The sequence below is a fragment of the Budorcas taxicolor genome, chromosome 14 (genome assembly GCF_023091745.1).
Source record: "Budorcas taxicolor isolate Tak-1 chromosome 14, Takin1.1, whole genome shotgun sequence".
Taxonomy (NCBI): Eukaryota; Metazoa; Chordata; class Mammalia; order Artiodactyla; family Bovidae; genus Budorcas; species Budorcas taxicolor.
The window spans coordinates 47,171,440-47,192,807 of NC_068923.1; the positions used below are offsets into that span (position 1 = coordinate 47,171,440).

The 21,368-nt window shown below is 43.8% G+C and overlaps 1 protein-coding gene across 2 annotated transcripts in view; it reads right to left on the minus strand.

The window, feature by feature from the left end:
- Positions 1-220: 220 nt before the first annotated feature.
- Positions 221-21,368, minus strand: part of NCOA2 (nuclear receptor coactivator 2) — a 281,147-nt gene continuing 259,999 nt past the window's right edge. For both annotated transcript variants that reach the window (XM_052651443.1, XM_052651442.1), the window contains 8 exons: positions 15,490-15,655; positions 12,505-12,783; positions 11,547-11,624; positions 9,675-9,912; positions 7,335-7,512; positions 6,340-6,538; positions 2,415-2,504; positions 221-1,367 (listed from right to left, as the gene is read on the minus strand). In XM_052651443.1, coding sequence (XP_052507403.1) covers positions 1,356-1,367; positions 2,415-2,504; positions 6,340-6,538; positions 7,335-7,512; positions 9,675-9,912; positions 11,547-11,624; positions 12,505-12,783; positions 15,490-15,655 — 1,240 coding nt within the window. In that variant the 3' untranslated portion in view covers positions 221-1,355. The remainder of the gene's footprint in view (positions 1,368-2,414; positions 2,505-6,339; positions 6,539-7,334; positions 7,513-9,674; positions 9,913-11,546; positions 11,625-12,504; positions 12,784-15,489; positions 15,656-21,368) is intronic.

A 21,368-nucleotide genomic window follows, 5' to 3' on the forward strand; every position in this document is an offset into this window, starting at 1 on the left:
AGATATCTAATTGTAACACTGAAGTACCTCATTTTGGATTCGATTCCACAATATGTATACCTCACAAAAAATTACACAATTAAAACACTTAAGTCCTCAACTTAAATTATTGCTTGTTTACATATAAATTGGATTTTATGTACCTTACAAAACTTCAGCTTATTAAGTCAGCACTGCTAAAAAAAAAACAAAATAAAAGACACATGGCGGAGGTGAACTCTGTCCTGATGCCTGCGGTCAATTTTAAGCACACTGTGGTTTTCTCCTGTGTGGAGGGCCAGTGTCGCGGGGAACAGAATGAACACACTTCCCGGGCAGGTGTCCAAAGTCTGATGGGTCTCGAGTACTAACTTTGTTCCTCTCCTTCCAGTAAATGCATTTTTTTCTGGAATTTCAGAGTTAGCGGCTGGTAAGTGGCTGGCAAAACATGGAAGGAAATAATAAAGGGCTTACCTGGTTTCTGTTACTTTTATTAAAACAAAAAAAAAAGTGGGGAGAATGGGGCAGGCAGAGAGGGAAGGGAAGGATCAGATGGAAGAAGAGGCGCTGATTCAAGCTTCTGATGGATCTAAAGCAAATTGAATTTGGAAATCAATTTCTTTTTGATTCATGATTTGGGCGAACTAGTTTGGTTTGAATCAAAGAAATGGAAAAAAAAAAAAAAGGAAGAAGGACTTGTTACTGTTAACAGCCCTTCCACAGGCTCTTTTTCATCTGTTCAGGAACTGGAAATGCTTTCCAACACTGTCTTGAGAACTTTCTACAAAGATACAACTACGATGTCTTGGTCTTCACCTCTTGGGCATGTCTGTACATACGGCATGGTCCATGGTGTCTGTCCTGCTTATCCCAGAGGCAGGCTTAGCTTAAAACATCTTTAGTTTGATTTTTTTTTTTAATCTTTTCTTTCCCCCAGATGAAATCTTAATCGTTTGGACTGGTTAGCCAGGGAAAACAAAGCAAGAAACCAGTGTCTGGAGCCAGACAGGAAGAGAACAAGAGCATGGGTTGTTTTCCTTAAATACATACATTTAGATACATTCAATCTGACAAGGGTGTGAAGTCTGCCTGTCAACATTTACTCTGCAGGAGAGATCTAAGTTGCACTAAGGTGAATGCAGTGAACAGACTGACAACTGTCCGGACGCGAGCTGCAGGCCACCTGTCAACATGACAGGCGGCTCCTCCAGGAGGAGGAGCCGAGGGACTCGGCCCGTCAGCCCATCTTGCTCGGGCAGGGCTGGATGGCAGGTCGGTTGGGTCGAAACGAAGAGACGCAACTCTCCAGATTGGTAAGTGTCTTGAGCAAGTGAGCCCAGTCAGCTGAAGAAAGAAGCAACCAGCTACCTTCAGTGTCAGCAGTATTTCTGCAGGAAAATAAAGAGAAAGTTGTGATGCCTCAGAATTTTTGGTAAAACCATCCTGAGGCCCAGCATGAAAACATCAGACTACTTGGCCATTTTAAATAACGCCAATCACAAAGGTTACATTCACTTTTTTTTGTTTGTTTTTGTAGGAAATTCAACATCAATTCTACATTTTCTCACTTAAGAGAGAACTTGAAAATAGTTATCTATGGCTAGGGACAACATTTTCTACCATAAGAGGCCCCCTCACCTGTGCCAAACTGTTCAGAGTCCTTCCTCTTGCTAACAGGCCTGTCACCAGGCTCCCAACTCAGGTGGGTTCTCAGTACTAACTGTTCTACTGTTTCAAGATCCCGTTGGACACAGTAATATCACTCTTCTTAGAAAAAGTGTTTAAGGTGATAAAGAAATAATGTAGATCAGATTTTAAGACTGTTGCTTAAATAAAAAGAAATCTAGAACACTTCGAATAAACTTAGGCTTAATGAAGGGAGAGTGGGGTCTTAGCCACTGAACCACCAGGGAAGGTCCACCCCTAGATCTTCTGAATGCCCTGCACCATCTGACCTGCAGTAGGCTTCCCCTTAGAATAAACTTAGATTAACTAAGGAAGAGAGAACAATTAGAAGCTAGTTCCTCTTCATCCTTCTGAAAATCAAACATTACAATTCACAAACAAAAAGAAATCAAAGTTTGTGCTAACATGATTAATTCTTTGGTATTTCATTTTTTGCTTTGCTATAATCATTCCATTCTGGGGCAAAATGAGTGTTTTGCCACCATCAGCTCAATTAAAATGAGCTTAAATAAAAAATTACACAAACATCACTGTATATCCAATAAAATTAGATTTTTTTTTCTTCTTCTTTTGGTTGCATTGCACAGCATGTGGCTCCTGCCTTGGAAGGGCAGGGTCTTAGCCACTGGACCACTGGGGAAGTCCATATTACACAATTCTCCTCAGTCTACTGGCTGACAACATGCCTGTGCCAATTCTAGTCTATGGAATATTCACAGCCACGGGTTTATTTCTCTGTTGTTTCTTACCCGTGATGCATCTCCCTCCTGCTTAATCATGTCCATTCCAGGCAGCTGGCTAGGGAAAAGGCCACCTCCCCTCAGAGCAGGGTCATTCACCTGAGTGCGACAGGACAGGACGTGGCTTTATCTGGAGAGACACACATACGCCTACGGGGGAGCAGCCACCCACCAAGCTTCTGCTTTGTTTCTAGGAGCAGAATTACCAGGACTGAAGGCCACTTCCCTTATCTAGTCTCCCACATGCAAGTTCTGGAGGGAGTGTGGAGGAACGTGAAAATGTGCTGTGCTCAGACTCTCATTTGTGTCCGACTCTCTGCGACCTCATGGACTGTAGCCTGACAGGCTCCTCAGTCCATGGGATTCTCCAGGCAAGAATACTAGAGTGGGTTACCATTTTCTTCTCCAGAGGATTTTCTCGACCCAAGGATCAAACCCACATCTCTCAGGTGTCCTGAATGGGCAGGTGGGTTCTTTACCACTAGCATCACCTGAGAAGCCCCTATAAATACACAGGCTGCCTTCACAATTAATTTTTATTTGCATTCTATATAGAAATGCAACAGAGATCATCATATTAGAAACAGTCTTGTCTTTCAGTGCAGTTCAGTCACTCAGTCTTGCTTGACTCTTTGCGACACCATGGACTGCAGCAAGCCAGGCTTCCCTGTCCATCACCAACTCCCGGAGCTTGCTGAAACTCATGTTCATTGTGTCGGTGATGCCATCCAACCATCTCATCCTCTGTTGTCCACTTCTCCTCCTGTCTTCACTCTTTCCCAGCATTAGGGTTTTTCCAGTGAGTAGGTTCTTTGCATCAGGTGGCCAAAGTATTGGAGTTTCAGCTTCAGCATCAGTCCTTCCAATGAATATTCAGGACTGATTTCCTTTGGGATGGACTGGCTTGATCTCCCTGCAGTCCAAGGCACTCTCTCAAGTCTTCTCCAACACCACAGTTTAAAAGCATCAATTCTTCAACACTCAGCTTTCTTTACAGTCCAACTCTCACATCCATACATGACTACTGGAAAAACCACAGCTTTGACTAGATGGACCTTTGTTGGTAAAGTAATATCTCTGCTTTTTAATATGCAGTCTAGGTTGGTCATAGTTTTTCTTCCAAGGAGTAAGCGTCTTCATGTCTGCAGTCACCATCTGCAATGATTTTGCAGCCCCCCAGAATAAAGTCTGTCACTGTTTCCCATCTATTTGCCATGAAATGATGGGACTGGATGCCGTGATCTTAGTTTTCTGAATGTTGAGTTTTAAGCCAACTTTTCACTCTCCTCTTTCACTTTCATCAAGAGGCTCTTTAGTTCTTCGCTTTCTGCTATAGGCTAGTGTCATCTGAGAATCTGAGGTTATTGATATTTCTCCTAGTCAATCCTGATTCCAGCTTGTGTTTCATCCAGCCTGGCATTTCAAATGATGTACTCTTCATTTAAGTTAAATAAGCAAGGTGACAATATACAGCCTTGACGTATTCCTTTTCTGATTTTTCTAACTGTTGCCTCTTGACCTGCATATAGATTTCTCTGAAGGCAGGTCAGGTGGTCTGGTATTCCCATCTCTTTCAGAATTTTCCAGTTTGTTGTGATCCACACAGTCAAAGGCTTTGGCATAGTCAGCACAGCAGAAGTAGACATTTTTCTGGAATTCACTTGCTTTTTCGATGATTCAAAGGATGTTGGCAATTTGATCTCTGGTTCCTCTGCCTTTTCTAAATCCAGCTAGAACATCTGGAAGTTCACGGTTCATATACTGTTGAAGCCTGGCTTGGAGAATTTTGAGCATTACTTTACTAGCGTGTGAGATGAGTGCAATTGTGTGGTAGTTTGAACATCCTTTGGCATTGCCTTTCTTTGGGATTGGAATGAAAACTGACATTTTCCAGTCCTGTGGCCACTGCTGAGTTTTCCAAATTTGCTGGCATATTGAGTGTAGCACTTTCACAGCATCATCTTTTAGGATTTGAAGTAGCTCAACTGGAATTCCATCACCTCCACTAGCTTTGTTTGTAGTGACGCTTCCTAAGGCACACTTGACTTAACATTCCAGGATGTCTGGCTCTAGGTGAGCGATCACAGCATTGTGTTTATCTGTGTCATGAAGATCTTTTTTGTTCAGTTCTTCTGTGTATTCTTGCCACTTCTTCTTAGTATCTTCTGCTTCTGTTAGGTCCATACCATTTCTGTCCTTTATTGTGCCCATCTTTGCATGAAATGTTCCCTTGGTATCTCTAATTTTCTTGAAGAGATCTCTAGTCTTTCCCATTCTATTATTTTCTTCTATTTTTTTGCACTGATTGCCGAAGAAGGCTTTCTCATCTCTCCTTGCTGTTCTCTGGAACTCTGCATTCAAATATTATATTTTTCCTTTTTTCCATTGCCTTTAGCTTTTCTTCTTTTCTCAGCTATTTGTAAGGCCTTGTCAGACAATCATTTTGCCTTTTTGCATTTCTTTTTCTTGGAGATGGTCTTGAATACTGCCTCCTGTACAATGTTCCTCTGTCCATAGTTCTTCAGGCACTGCCTATCAGATCTAATCCCTTGATCCATTTGTCACTTCCACTGTATAATCGCAAGGGATTTGATTTAGGTCATAGCTGAATGGTCTAGTGGTTTTCCCTACTTTCTCAATTTAAGTCTGAATTTGGCAATAAGGAGTTCATGATCTGAGCCACAGTCAGCTCCCAGTTTTGTTTTTGCTGACTGTATAAAGCTACTCCATCTTTTGCTGCAAAGCATATAATCAATCTGATTTCGGTGTTGACCATCTGGTGATGTCCATGTGTCGAGTCTTCTCTTGTGTTGTTGGAAAAGGGTGTTTGCTATGACCAGTGCGTTCTCTTGGCAAAACTCTGTTAGCCTTTGATCTGCTGCGCTTTGTACTCCAAGGCCAAATTTGCCTGTTACTCCAGGTAGCTCCTGACTTCCTACTACTGTATTCCTGTCTCCTATAAGGAAGAGGACATTGTTTTTGGGTGTTAGTTCTAGAAGGTCTTGTAGGTCTTCACAGAACCGTTCCGCTTCTTCAGCATTACTAGTCAGGGAATAGACTTGGAATACTGTGATACTGAATGGTTAGACTTGGAAATGAACAGAGATCAATCCTTCTGTCGTTTTTGAGACTGCATCCAAGTACTGCATTTTGGACTCTTTTGTTGACTGTGACGGCTACTCCATTTCTTACAAACAAGAGCAATATTGTCTAGGAACCTGGAATGTTAGGTCCATCCATGAATCAAGGCAAATCATAAGTGGTTAAACAGGAGATGGCAAGAGTGAACATCGACATTTTAGTAATCAGTGAACTAAAATGGACTTGAATAGGTGAATTTAACTCAGATGACCGTTATATCTTATGTCTTTACATGTTTACTTTTCTGAGTGCAAATTAGACCAATGATCCTTTCCCACACACTGTCCTTCTTTGGCCATGCTGCGCGACTTGTGGAATCTTAGTTCCCTAACCAGGGACTGAACCTGCACCCTCAGCAGTGAAAGCAATGTCCTAACCACTGGATTGCCAGGGAGCTCCCTTCACCTGGTTTTATGTTTAGGAGAAAAAAACATCAGTTCTTGAAAATCCCCAAATATAATTATTTAAGAAAGTGCATTTCATCACTCCATTTTTTGACGCTCGTTTTTTGATATTGCAAAATCCTTCAAATAAGATAAAAATTTAGAAGACAAGAAAGTTAAGAAATAATTTAAAAGATCTTTGAGCTGTCAGGGATCCTTTTGTATTTCATCATCAAGTATTTCTGTTAATTGCACTAACACTAGTGATGCTAAGGTGAAGAAACACTCTTCAAAATAAATGTGGGAGTTGATGGCAGATGTTAAGCACATGGAAAGACTCATTTAATAGCAGAAACAGTCAAAAAGTTGCAATCAGGAAACTGAGGGTGGTTTCTCCTTGGGGTGCTCACCTGCTCGGGACCCATGGAGGACAGCCCTGACGTAGGCACGGAGGTCACTGAGGTCATGCTGATCTGTCCGGTCATCTGGTTCATGTTGCTCATCCCGCCTGTGTTGGTTGCCATGGATACATTGATGTTCATATTGTTGTTGTACATGCTGGTGTTTGCCTGCTGTGCGAAGTGTGGAGGGGACTGTTGCGAGAACATGCTAGAAACACAGTGAAAAATTAAAATGTTAGAGCCCTTGGGCAAACAGGGAGGCAGGATGAATAAACCTAGGCTGAGAGGACCCGGGGAGTGGGGCATAGGGTGATGGCCAGGAGATGGTGAGATCAGAGACAGCAGGGGAAGGGCTCAGCCAAGCTGCAGGGGTCACTGCGTTCTGGCCTGTCCTCAGCATCACCGTTTTGGGGTGGTGGACAAAGTCTGCAGGGACACTTTGCACTCTCATGTCTGCACCAGACAAGGATTCTGTTTGCTTTTATTACTTGCACCGATGGGGGGTGGGCTTCCCAGGTGGCGTTAGTGATAAAGAACGTGCCTGCGATGCGGGTTCAGTCCCTGGGTTGGGAAGATCCCCTGGAGGACGGCATGGCAACCCACTCCAGTATTCTTGCCTGGAGAATCCCATGGACAGAGGAGCCTGCTGTGCTATAGTGTTGCAAAGAGCTGGACATGAATGAAGCAACTGAATATGTACACATGGTAAGAAGGTGGCTTCCAGGCCACTGCCTTCCACAGCACTTGCTCTCATACATTGGGGGTGCTACCTTCTTGCGGTGGGGGTGGGGCGGGGTTCCTTTTACTCCCAAGGCAAAAATATTAAGCTAGGGTTTGGTAAATTCTGCTAACTTCTGCCCTAGGAAAGGCAGATTGGCTTATTACTCAGAGGTTTACTTGGTATTGTTTGCTTGAACAAAGAAGAACTATCCAGAAGAGAGACAGGTGGGCTATAGAAAGACTGCCTGGTGATTGTTTCAAAAAGACACAGCCATGTGGCATACCTGTTTGCGCCCATGCTCCCCTGCGCCCACCCGTTCATGTCCGAGGAGGCCTGGTAGGCTGGGTTTGCCTGGGACTGCTGCAGCATGGGGCTCTGGGTGTGCGCCAGCCGGGGTGATATCAGAGGGCTCTGGGGTGCGGCGGCTCCAGTGAAGCCAGGGTCAGGCTGCTGACTTATTCCTTAAAAGACAGAAAAGAAATCCCGTGGAGACTGTTAGTTTTATCATAGGGGCAGGGGACAAAAGAGAACATTCAAATCAACTATACAAAGAAAATTACTTTCATGAGGGAGGTTCAAGAGGGAGGGGACATATGTACATCTATCGCTAACTCATGTTGAGGTATGGCAGAAATCAAAACAATATTGCAAAGCACTTATCCTTCAAATAAAAACAAATTTCTTAAAAAAAGAAAATTACTTTCAAATACCCTATCCTGTGCTGGTAAGTTATACACATTTAAAAAAGATTCCAAGTTGGGATAAAATGCATGAAGAAAAAGTCTCCATACCTTGGTTCTCTATGGTAATTAGAGGCGTGCCCAGGAGACATATTAACCATTGAGACTAAAGATAAAGAAAACACCATTCTTGCCCCATATCCCTTGCAAATCAAGAATGGGTCAAATGTATGTATTTCTCTTTGACTGGAAACAGTCTTCCAATGTTTTTGTGTCACTACAATTGGATTAAACTGGCTTAAAGTTTGGCTGTCTATAAAAAGTCAACACACTTGAATATTTTTTTATTAAGTTATTGTATGATGAGATAGCTATGTTTTTAAAAATAAGTGATCATGAGAATTCCCTGGCAGTCCAGTGGCTAGGAGTCTCCACTTTTACTGTCAAGGGCCTGGGTTCAATCCCCAGTGAGGGAACTGGGATTCTACAAGTCACATGGTATGGCTAAAAAATACAAAATTTAAAAAAGTAAGTGCAGTCATGATTAGCTTGCTGTGTATTCATAAAGGATACTTTTATAGATTATAGATTAAGATTACTTGTACACTATATAAAATTACTTGTACACTATACAAGTATCTGGGATACTTTTGCACTATATAAGATTAACAGGAAAAAGAAAAACAAACTCCATGTAAGCTGCTTGTTCAGTTTAGAGGCAACTGGTGTTTACATTAAAAGGAAAGAAAGAACTTCGAGCAGACTTTCTTAAATCATCAAAAAAAGAAAGAGAGGAAGAGTTGGGAAACAAAGGAGGCAGCTTGTTAGAAAATCTCAGGGATGACATTAAGGTAATCCCATTTTTGCCTAGAAGATCTGTAAAACATGCATATTTAATGACTACTTTAATAAGCTATGAAAGAAAAACTTAAGATCACACAGGAAAAAAGCTGCACGTTATCCTTCTGTGTCTTTAAAGAAATAGGAGATGTGAGGTTCAAGCACCACAAAGACTGGGTAGTTGTTTTCAGAGAACTCTGGTAGGAGATGGGGAGAGTCACTTCGAAGGTTAACCTTGATGTAAGCACTTAACTTTTATCAATAATTCAATTATTAACTGAGAATGACATGCACACAAATATTAATGTTTATGACACAGCATGCTTGTTTCTTAAGATTGACATTAAACAATAAATCAATACAAGGAAAATGAAGAGCTAGTCCACTGTGGTTTCTGTAAGGCACTTATGAAGAATTATCAATTCATTCAAGATTTGGTGTAATATTGAAAGTGGAAGTGTTAGTCGCTTAGTCGTATCCAACTCTCTGCGACCCCATGGACTGTAGCCTGCCAGGCTCCTCTGTCCATGTGATTTCCCAGGCAAGAATACTGGAGTATCCTTTCTCCAGGGGATCTTCCCTATCCTGGCATCAAACCTGGGTCCTCCTGTATTGCAGGCAGATTCTTTGTCATCTGAGCAACCAGGGAAGCCTTTATTTTTATAAAGTCATAGAAGTTCTGTAACACTTAAAGGATATACGTCTTTCAACATTTTGTATCTATCAGTTTGTCTAAGCAGACTCAGAGCTTTTCAAGTACAAGTATATGCACACGCACCTGTGTTTACAGACATGGATGTAAACACAGACATGCGTACATGCTTATGCACACGACTGGCACTCTAGGCATGCCCACCTAGTCTGGTTATTCTTAAATTAAGACCTGTGCTCGGAGACAGGGTAGTGGCTGAGCTGAGAGATGGGAAGACACTGCACTGGACCCGGGGACTCCTGATGAGCCCCAGCTGCCCTTGCAGGTTTCCTAGCATCCCCTGGTTAGCCAGGTTCATCTGGGATCCACACAAAGAGCTGTGACCCTGGACGGTGAGGGGACCCTGGGAAGAAAGGACTGGTGAAAGGTGGTGGGGGTCTAGGTCCCATACCGTAGTTTGGAGGGAATGGAAACTGCTGCGCATTTGCCTGGGGGAGCCGGGGGTTGCTCATGGTTGCTGGCACGCCACTGGGAGCCACCACGCTGGGCGTCATGTTCAGCCCCTGCCCTCGCATCATCAGGGTTCGCTGCTGAACCTGCTGCTGCTGATGATGCATCTGTCTTTGCCGAAGATGTTGGTTTAGGATTTCCCTCTGTCTCTGGGCCAGCATCTGGGCGTTAATAGGTGCCTGGAATGGGGGTGGGCAATACACGGAGGAAGATGTGGGGGTGGGCACAGATCAAAAAAGAAACCACACGTTAGAAACAGGATAACAGAGGGTACAGGCTCATGCAACATTATTTGGAAAATAAAGAGAGAACATTTTAGAGCTGAACAACTGGCGGTGGAGAATGTGAGCCCTGAGTTCTGTACACACAGTGAGGATTCGGAACCCTCGCAATGACTGATGTGGGTCAGTTCAGTGTGACTATCAATAAGCTGGAGACTCACTGTGAGAGGACATCATTAATTGCAGGACCCCAAGATAACATCAGTCCTGTCTGTAAGAAGACTCTGTACAGAAACCTTGAAGATGGCAGTTTAGAGGCTCATTAAGGGACATTCAAGTCTAAAGGGACACCAAGTCACTTTGCCGAAAGGTGGCTTTCAAGCACTTGAGAAAAGGCTGAACGGAGGCAGAAAGAAAGGGAGTTGCGTAAGGAGAGGAGGGTGACAGAGGCCAGGATGGAGGGTGGATGGGAAGGATGGATGAGGGAAGGGGTACTGTGCTTGCTGTCAGCGAGGGGGACAGGCTGGTTATGGATCTTGGCTGTACACAGCTGACTTCATTATTCATGGATTCGGTACTGGAGGCTGGCTTACCCGCTAACGTGTACTTGTCACCCCAGAACTAATACTCACAGCACCATCGTCATTTATGGATACGTGTGGAACAGCAAAAAATGTGAGAAGCCCAACATGCACATTCCTACCCATGGCTGAAACGAGGTGACATCAGTTCTCATTTCAGCTCTCACACTGCAGACAAGTGTCCTTCTTGTGGACTCCTTAGTTCCACGTTTTTCACACTGCTGTGCTTTTCATCAGTGACTCTGCTGTTTAAAATGGTTCCTGAGACTAGTGCTGAAGGGCTATCTAGTGTCCTAAACAAGTCCAGGAGACTGATGTGCCTTGTGGGGGAAACTGTAAGTAAGTTAGATGAGCTTCATTCAGGCGTGAGTTATGGTGCTGTTGGCTTTGAGTTTGATGTTAATGAATCAACAATATATACTACAAAAGGTGTCCTCAAACAGAAACACACATGGACTGACTGATGAAAATGTGACAAGAGGCGCAAAGAAACCGAACACTTTATTTCTCCTAGAAGCAACGGTTCACTATTTGCCAATTCAGTGTTGGTAGTAACTTTGCTTGCTTGCTTAGTCAGTCCAACTCTTTGTGACCCTGTGGATTGTATCCCAGGTTCCTCTGTCCATGTGATTCTCCAGGCAAGAATACTGGAGTATCTTGCCATTTCCTCCTCCAGGGGATCTTCCTGACTCAGGGACTGAACCCGCATCCCCTGTGGTCTCCTGCATTGCAGGCAGGTTCTTTACATACTCAGCCATCAGGGAAATTCAGTACTGAACACACAGTGTGAATAATGGTAGCTGACTGTATGGGCAATAAAAATGGCAGTGATGGGGAGGGAATCACAAAGGCAACAGACGAGACCAATAAGCAAATGGCATGACCTCCATCGTGTGGGTCTAGATCTATGTATGGCCTTCTAAGTTACTTTACGTAGGATATCAAGGAGGAAGACATGATGAGACAGGTTAAGTGGATACAGTGAAAGCTGACAGCCTGTCTGCCCCTTACCTGTGTGGGTACTCCAGGTCTCAGAGTCAAGTTCACATTTGAAACATTGCTGATTTGATTCATAAGTGGCTGGCGATTCTAAATGCATATACATGGGAATCAGTACACTTTTAAACAGAATATATTTTACTTCAAATTCCCACCTCAAGAAACCTTCCCCAGCCCCCAAATACAACATCCACATGCTGCTGGATATTGAAACCACATGGTGTGTAGCTGGATACCCTTGTAAAGCTAGTTATCAAGTGATGCTTCCCATTGCTTGTAGCTGAGAAGTTATTTTGGACAGTTTGGAAAGTACACTGTTTGCAAGGGAGAAAAAGAGTAGAATGATCAGAAGAGGAGGCCAAGAGGAAGACTAAGGAAAAAAGCAGAAGGAGAAAAATGAGGGGAGATTTTTAAAGTCCACAATACTGTTATTTACTGTATGACAGAAATCTGTCCAGGCTTGTTTCAGTGAGAACATACTTTCTTGAGCAAAAGAGCTACTCTTTAATGTACCACTCCTCTCTACCAGTCTGCTAAAAGCCATGATTCTGACCATAATATAGGACTCATGGCAGGGGCTCCTGGTGTCCTGGGTACTAACTTGGGGCCAGAAACTGTGCTGGGTCCTGTCAACCCATACATAGAGCCCTAGACTGTTAACAGCCCCATTTTATAGATGTAAACACTGAGGCTTGGAGAACTCAAGGTTAGCCCATCAGTAAAATCACCAAGCTAGGAAATCAGAGGAGAGCTGCTCTGGCTGGAGTGGAGTCAGCAGAGGAGCAAGAAAGAAGGGAAGGAAGAAAGCAGAAATGAGCATGAAAGCTGTACGATCATGGCAACATCTTCACTGTCTTAGGACAGAATGAGACTTAAGCCCCCAAAAGCACCCCCCATTCTTGTGCCATCTCACATCCACCTTCACTATGTCCCCCCACCCCGACTTTCTGGGTAGTAGCCAGGAACACACCTGCTGTGCTTGGAGGCGATGCTGCAGTTGAAGCCTCAGCTGGTTGGGCTGGCTCTGCACAAGGCCCGTGGGCCTGAGGCCAGGCCGGGGCTGCATGCGGAGGGTGGCGTAACTGGGTCGCTGTCCCATGGTGTGGAAGCTTGGATCCTGCATGGGCGTGTAGCTGCCCTGGGCCACCTGCGCCTGAGACGCATACTGCTGCGGGAACACGGGGGTCTTCTGCTCTAGCATGAGGCTGGAATCCTGACTGGAGAACTGCTCCGGGTCCACACCTTGGCTCTGAAGAGAAAGCCCCCAGGTGACCAACACATAAATAAAACCAGCAGAAACCGCAGAGTGAACATAAGACCTTCCTCTCACTGCCCTGTCTCTGAAGCTTCTGCTGTTGTACTTATGGCACAAAGGTACTTCTACCCTGCCTCCACTTGTCTTCGTAGAAAATGCCTCTTTGTTCAAAAGATCCAGTTACTTGAGGCAGGAAGCAGGGTTCAGGCCTGACTCCCAGTAACCCTTCTTCCCAGGGAAGGGGGAAGTGGTCGTAAGTATAGAAAGCCTCCTACTCACACCACCAATCTGACTAAGCTGAACCTGAAAATGCACATGTCCCCCAGGTGTGTTCAGTGTTCTGACTGCTTATTCACTTCAAGCAGACAATTGCCTTGATACCTGGCTGGGGTCAGCAGTGTCGGGGTGCCCACCGCTATTATTCCCATTTTGCAGATAGTTAAACTGAGACTTGGAGATGTGCGGTAAACCAGTCGAGTCTGTGATTTAAGACCTGAGCCGCTCACCAATGTGACACACTGCCTGTATCTGACTGTTCTCTGTGGTCATCAGAATTCCCTACACGGTCCACATTTGGCCACCATCTTCTTCCCTTTTTTTTGGCTGTGTTGGGTCTTTGTTGTAGTGCAGGGGCTTCTCTAGGTGTGGCACAAAGGGTTAGTTGCCCTGTGGCATGTGAGATCTTAGGTTCCTGACCCAGGATCAAACCCACGTCCCCCTGCATTGGAAGGTGGATTCTTAACTGCTGGACCCCCAGGGAAGTCCCACCATCTTATTTCCAACTAGATGTATCTAATGTGTTCGTCCTTCTTGACTTCTTAGAGCTACTCCATCTATCTGGCTCAGAATGGAGTGGGTACAGAAAAATCCAGAATTTCCCAGGGGCGACACCTTCAGCCCAGGTGGCCCTAAAATGACTGCAAATCCGGAGGGTGCACTTGGCTCATTCTTTCTTCCTTCTGCTATGAACCTCCCAACATAGAGGAGGGAAGGACCCAACTGCAAAATCATCTCTCAGGTATGCTTTAACCACAGTAACATCCTTGGTTTTCCTTAAGCTAGTCTATCCATGTGAGAGCTGGCCTGGGGCCACCCAGAATCCTGCCCTTAGATCAAGTTTAACCGTGAGAACTGGGCCCATCCTCTTGTGCATAATAGTTTAAAAAATGTGGAGCCCACTCATGGGAACCATTCACTGTTGATTATTGCTCTAAGTATATCCACAAAACTATCTCAGATCTTGAAGTACTGGCCCATCTTTAAAAGAGAAAAAGTTTAAGTAATTTCCATTTTTAAAGAAAACACACAACTCTGATGACTACAAATAAAGCCCATTTGTGTTCTACATTTCCCCAACTTTACCTAGTAATCATTATTTCTATAATTCAGGTAATATGCATTATAAGGATGGATTTGATGAGACAACATAGAAACACACACACAAAAAAAGGAGACTGGAGATATTAAATGATGAAATGATACCAGTTTTGACAAAAACAATGCTTGAGTCATGCAGCAACCCCAAGAATCACATCTTTAAATGTCACTTAGACGAAACTCAGGGATAACAATGCTGAATGCTAAATTCTCACCAGCACTAAAGGCAAAGCAAACCAGCCACACAGGAAATATTTCAACTCCATTTTCCTCTCTTGATTTATTCAGGTTATGTCATGCAACCTCAAGTCATCTCTTTCCATTCTGCTGTTCTCAGTATGAATTGACAAGTCTTAACTCCCACTTCTGTCTGCTGAACGTGGGGATTATGACAAGACTAGTTTTAATGCTTCAGAGAAAGTCTCCCATGACTCGGCACCACCCTTCTCACAGACCCTCACAACACCTCATACGTCCAGGAAGCAGATCAAACCCTGGAAGGTGCTTCTTAGCAGTAAGAAATAAAGATGATTCATGATGAGAAAAGACGACGACGGCAGGGAGCCTGTGATCTTTCTACGGGAAAACAGGATGCCTGCTTCACATCAATTGGGCTGCGTAGCCAGACTGAGAAAAGTCCTCCAAGTTATTTCATGAGACTCTGTTAGGTTATTGTATTGTTGCCATAAAGTACTCTTAAATGACTTTATGTCACCAACTAAATCAACTATACAGGCTTCCCTGGTGGCTCAGACGATAAAGAATCTGCCTGTAATGTGGGAGATCTGGGTTCGATCCCTGGGTTGGGAAGATCCCCTGGAGAAGGGAACAGGGGCTTGGGGAGCGGGGGAAGCAATATAAGCCCATGAAGATCGGCTAACTTCACCTTTAAAGTGACTTCTGCTAACTTATACGCAACTTGTTTTAGCACAAGTAGCTTCCTATCACTAGCTCACAGATATAAGATGAAGGATACTGGATTTGAGATGGAAGGTTCTAGATCTGAGACAGCAGTGGTCTGTTCCTGGCCTCTCTGCTCCTTGTGTGTTCCTCTCTGCCATAGTCAAGTGACCTGGACTTGAGTTTATGCCTTTTGGCCCAATAAATTCAAATTACAGGTAAAATTAATTCTTGGTCGTTTCCATTCTGGGGCAAAAGCTGATTTGGGAGTAACAAGGAGAGGGGTGACAGGAGACAGGGCTCCTGGTTATGAGGGAAGGGCACGTTCTAAAAAGCTGACTGCCGTTTATGTGCAAGCAGGAGAGAACAGACATCTGTGTGTCCCTGTGAGCTTGGCCTCCACCAGCCTCGCGGTGCGCCCACCTGGCTGACGAGCTCGGGTATTCCCAGGGCTCTGTCGATCTCCTCCAGGCCATCGAAGTTCCTCAAGGCCAGGTACAGCTGGTCCAGGAGGGCGCCTTCATCACTCGGAGACTCTGCTGCGGGATGTGGACACAGCAAGTCGTCGGGAGAGCTGCCGAATGGCTGCCTGTAAAGAGACAAACTTCGTCTCATGCCCACAGAACAGTGAGTTGATTAGAGAACATATTTTTCCCTCCTTAATAACAAAAGTAGTAAAATACAGCACCAGTCAGACACAAACAACAACCCCCACATAACAGATACGTGTTATTTAGTGCCTAACAGAGATAGCTGCGATTCATGGGGTCACAAAGAGTCGGACACGACTGAGCGACTAAACTGAACTGAACTGAACAGAGATAGGGGGCTTCCCTGGTGGCTCAGTGGTTAAGAATCCACCTGCCAATGCAGGAGGAGATCTGGGTTTGATCCCTAGGTGGGGGAGATCCCCTGGAGAGGAAATGGCAATCCACTCCAGTATTCTCTTGCTTGGAGAATCCCTAGGGACATAACTCAGCAGGAGCCTGGTGAGTTAAAGCCCATGGGGTTGCAAGAGAGTCAGATGCAACTGAGCGACTACACAACAACAACAACAACAGAGATAGGTGAGACACACATTAGGGCACTGGATGTTATGATCGTTGTTTTTATTGCTCCTGCTCTAAAACTGGCAAAGCGGAGGCTTGGAGGGCTGGTCAGACTCTGTGGTGGAGAACAGACAGGCAACACCACAAAGTGGGGATTCACCACCGGCCGGGGTGACCACTGTGTTCCCACGAATCCACGATGACGCTTCAAGCGTATGTACTCATATATTTGCCTTGCCCTGAAGCAGTCCAAGGAGTTTCTGGGATTTTAGCAGGAAAGACTAACTGATTACATAGTTTCATTTCTCACAAGGCTTGAATGACCCATCTGAGGGACACAGTGAGCATGAAAGCTCCATTAATTTTTTTGAACTCAGCTGCCATTAGACTGCACTTGGCTGGACTAATAGGATATTTCTCCGTCATGCATAAGTGGGATTTGTAAACATTTATGAAAATCCTCAAGAAGTGTGGCTGTCAGGCTACCAAGTTAGTCACGAAAAGTCGACCATGAACTTGCAGATTACGTCTGTTGTATATTTTAGGCGATAAAACTGTAACACTACAGTCCAAATTCAACGGTATAATAAAGTCCTGTGATTTAAATTAACTGACAAGCTTGGGGAGTTAAAGAGTTTCTGAGTTACTCAAATATTGAAAGGGGAAATGATCCCCTAATTTGTCCTCTTAGAGGTACTAAGATGGTACTGATGTTTTGTAGAGAATGAAGTTTACAAGTAAGCACCCTTATTCTTAGGGCTTCCCTGGTAGCTCAGCTGGTAAAGAATCTGCCTGCAAGGCAGGAGACCCCAGTTTGATTCCTGGGTAGGGAAGATCCCCTGGAGAAGGAATAGGCTACCCACTCCAGTATTCATGGCCTTCCCTGGTGGCTCAGATGGGAAAGATTCCACTTGCAACATGGAAGACCTGGGTTCGATCCCTGTGTTGGGAAGATCCCCTCGAGGAGGGAATGGCTACCACTCCAGTATTCTTGCTTTGAGAATCCCCATGGACAGGGGAGCCTGGCGGGCTACAGTCCATTGGGTCACAGAGTGGGAAACAACTGAATGACTAAGCACAGCACCCTTATTCTTAAGTGATGATAGATTCACACAGGGATGACACGCCATGTTTTCTAAAGCTAGTTCTGTGCCATTTTGGCCTAGAATCCTGAAATGCTGAGGATTTACGCCAATAGTTAGTTTCAAACAGGTCTAACCCAGTGCACTTGGAAATGATCTTCCCTCTTCATTAGCCCCAGTCATTTGTGAAGAAAATCACCCAGTAAGTGTGCCCTTCACGAAACTGTGTGCTTGTAGTCCTTGGCTCTCCGAGCTCACGTCCCATGACCTGAGAGGTTCCATAAGAGGCCTTGCAGCCAGGGCCTCACTTCTCAGGAAGACGTCAAGCACCCGAATAGACTGGGCCCTTCCTGCTTCCACATGCTCCCAGAATTAACTTTCTAAACACAACTGTGATCAGATTACTCTACACTTAGGGAGTAGGAGGAAGGAGCAGATCAGAACAGTGGCGACAAGGAGGAGAAAAACCACAGCGCTGCATGTCACGGAAGCAAAGAGCAGAGGAAATTCCCCAGAGAGGAATGACCAACATTCAGATGTGGTACATTTCATGAAAAAAGAGCTCAAGTCAGCCAAGGGTGGATGCTATTTACCACCTTCTCTTAGGCCTGAGACCCATTCCCCAAAGATGCTAGTTAATATTTTCTTTCTCGAGCTTTAATTCCTAATTTTCAACTTCTGTTTCTTCACAAGCTTTAAATCCCCACACAGCCAGAGCCCCCACCTCAGGTCTCTACTATGAAATCGAGTCCCTCTTAAGTGGAGTGAGGCTGCAGGAGCTCTGTGGGAAGGCAGGTGCCCTTTATGCATCTGCCGGCGTCAGCTGGAAGAGGAGACCCTGTCCGGTACTACGGGAGACAACTCCACCCCAGGGAGGGCACATCCCGATGCTTCCAGAGAAAAAAAAAAAAAGAAAAAAGCTACTGCAAACATTTATTGGCATCTAAGTGATTTCCTACATAATAAAATAACCTATTTTTTGGTTTCATGATTTCCTTTTCTTTTTCTAATTAAGAAAGTTAAGCTAATGCATGACCTAGATTCCTACTTTGGTCAAAGCCCTCTTTAACTTGAGCTGGGGCCTTGGGGATACTGTCCTGCTCAGTCTCTCTCTGATTCTCCTGATACGATGTTGCTAGGTTCCTTTTCCCATTACTGAGCTGACTCACAAAATCCCAGGCCCTGGGACAGGGCGCTGGTGGTGGTGGACACACACACTTCAGTAAAGCCTAACCTGTCCCAGTGTGGAGTAGAGCCCATGGCTCCTCTGTGGGTCCCCGCTGCCCTGGGCAACCGGCCTTTTCCCAGAAGATGCTGTATACCCACCATAATGCCAAGGCTTCCCATTCTATGTTTCCCACCCTCTTCTCCATCCGTGATCCTTCCCCTCCAGGCTCAGCGTGTCTCCTCCAGTCACCCCTGGCCATGCCCACTCTGCTCTCGACTCCAGGACCACTCATGGTGCTCTGCTGACTTGATGCCAGCATTTACTTACAAACCTCAACTGTGCCTGGTGAGCATCTCTAGTCTCTTTGTTGGCTTGGTATCCAAACTGTGTAAGTTCAGCAAGTTCCCAGTTGGTGAAAATAAAAGGTTCTTGATCTAGCCAGGTTATCATACCTTACGCTCAGAAAAATACATTTTTATGTTCATAAAAATATATTGCATTGTGGCTTGGTATCATAAATTTGGGCATACCATGAGTTACAACACTTCTTTGAGAAACATCATAATATGTTTGGCTTATAGAAAAAATAGTGATCTGGACTTTCAATTTCACCTGTATAAATGACTGCCAATATGATGGAGAAAATTTTTTCTTACATTTTGGGCAATTATAAATATATTTACAATCTAGATGGTGGCTGACAAATAGTATTAAGACAAGGATGAAATTCAGAGGAATAAACGGAAGAACACACAGAAGCCCCAGGTTGGCAAAGTAGTAAGGAATGAGCTGGCAGAAGACAGGTCCATCATCAATAAAAATCTTTCTTTTTTTTAAAAAAAAATTTATGTTCTATTTGAGTATAGCCTATTAATGATGTTTTGATAATTTCAGGTGGACAGCAAAGAGACTCAGCCATACATATTTATCTCCCTCAACCCCCCCTCCCATCTAGGATGCCAAATAACATGAGCAGAGTTCCCTGTATAGGTACTTGTTGGTTATCCATTTTAAATATATACATGTCCATCCCAAACTCCCTAACTATCCTCCCCGCCCCAACAACCATAAGTTTGTTCTCTAAGTCTGTGAGTCTCTTTCTGTTTTGTAAATAAATTCATTTGTATCATGTCTTTTTAGATTCTACATATAAGGGATGTCATATGATAAAAAACCTTATTTCTTGAAATCTATACTTTTATTTATTTATAGACTACCAGGACATTAAAGATGGTGATAAGGGGAAAAAGACAAATTCTGAGCTATTGTTTGAGAAATTGGAACATTATCATCACTTTTTACTTGTATTTTCAAAATTTTGCAAAAAAGTAGCAGCTACTATATGATGAGAAATTAATAGTCAACCACGAAAACTTTACTCTTAGACACATTACAAACAAAAGAACACCAAATTAACTCAGAAATTCTGAACTTAATGTGAAATAAAGTCTTTCATGAAAGGCAGCTACTGTTCACTTTTACATACATCCAACAGAAATTATAAAAAAATCATCTATACATTTGGGGCTATATTTTAAACATCTTTTACCTGCCAGATGAATAAAAGGAAAAAAAAAACCACAATGAAATGACAGCCAATGGAAATAAAATTATAAATAAATGAGGGTGTGAATATGTTAGAAATTTAAGGGCTAAACTACTCTCTTTTTGAAATGTGTATATATAAACTAATGCTGGGTTCATGAAACATTAAAAAATCTATTCCTAAATAGGTAGGCAGTAAAAATATAAAATATTAACGGTGATATTAATGCTTACAAGGGGGATTAAAAAAAAACTGCTTTTCTTTTATTTAAAAAGAGATATGTGGTTGGAACCCTTGTTGTCCATCATCTCTGGATTTCTATGACAATAAGACTACCATAAATTTGGTCATAAATTTCTTCTAACTGAATTATTTAAAATAAAAGAAGAGGAGTTAAGTGGCTAGAAATAACTTTAAAAATGGTAAAAATGTTCTGTTCTGTCCGCAGAGTTCTTATACAAAGAAAACTGACAGTAACACCAACAATATGAGAACAGGGTCAGAGCAGAGTCACAGAAATGCCCCCAGCACACCGAACAGCTGACTCTGTAATTGGCTTCAGCATGTACTCTGGATTTCTCCTCTTTTGCTTTTTAGTTGTTGCTGTTGTTTGGCCTCCCTGCATGGCTTGTGGGATCTTAGTTCCCTGTTCAGGGATTGATCCCATGCCCCCCTGCCATGGAAACGCAGAGTCCTAACCACTTGCCTGCCAGGAAGTCCCCATTTTTGTTTTAACAGAACCCTCCTCGACTTGGGCAACAGTGAAAATCCTAACTTTGGGCCTAGTTTTCCCCTAGAAACTAATCTTAGATATTTCATCCAAAACCAGCTCTCAGGGGTTGGGTTTACTTTTACTATGTGCAAGTTTCCATGGACATGGGTATGTTTTTAACAAACCAAATAAACATATTTAGAAAATGCACATACTCACTGATACCATGAAATCAGACTTAAAGAGCTGGAAGGACCCTCAGAAAGTACCGCCTCTAAGGATGACTACAGTGGTTATTTATATGATGCTCTATTCCCAAGCAAACCCAGTGATGCAGGCCACACACCGCCCTTGGTACCCAGTCCAGTAAGAGCCACTCTGACTGTGGTTCTTCTGATGTTCTCCCCTGCGAAGTATAGTGGAGGACCAGCGGCGCTAGCATTATTTGGGGCTTGTCAGAGACGTAGAATCCTGGACTTCACTCAGAACTGCTGTCCAATGAGACCCCGGAAGTGGTGCACAGGCAGCGGGGGTCTGAATACACTAGTTTCTTCTACTAAGTGAATGGAATATAGCTGGTGAGCACCTTCTCTTATCTCCCTAAACAGCTGTTAAGCAGTTGCCCTGGTCTTTTCTTTCAGTGAAATAACTAGTTCCCAGTTTTTTCTCACCCAGCCTATTACTAAGCTCATATTCATCTTATGCTATTTTTGTTTTTTAAACTTCACTGAGTGCCCTGAATCCT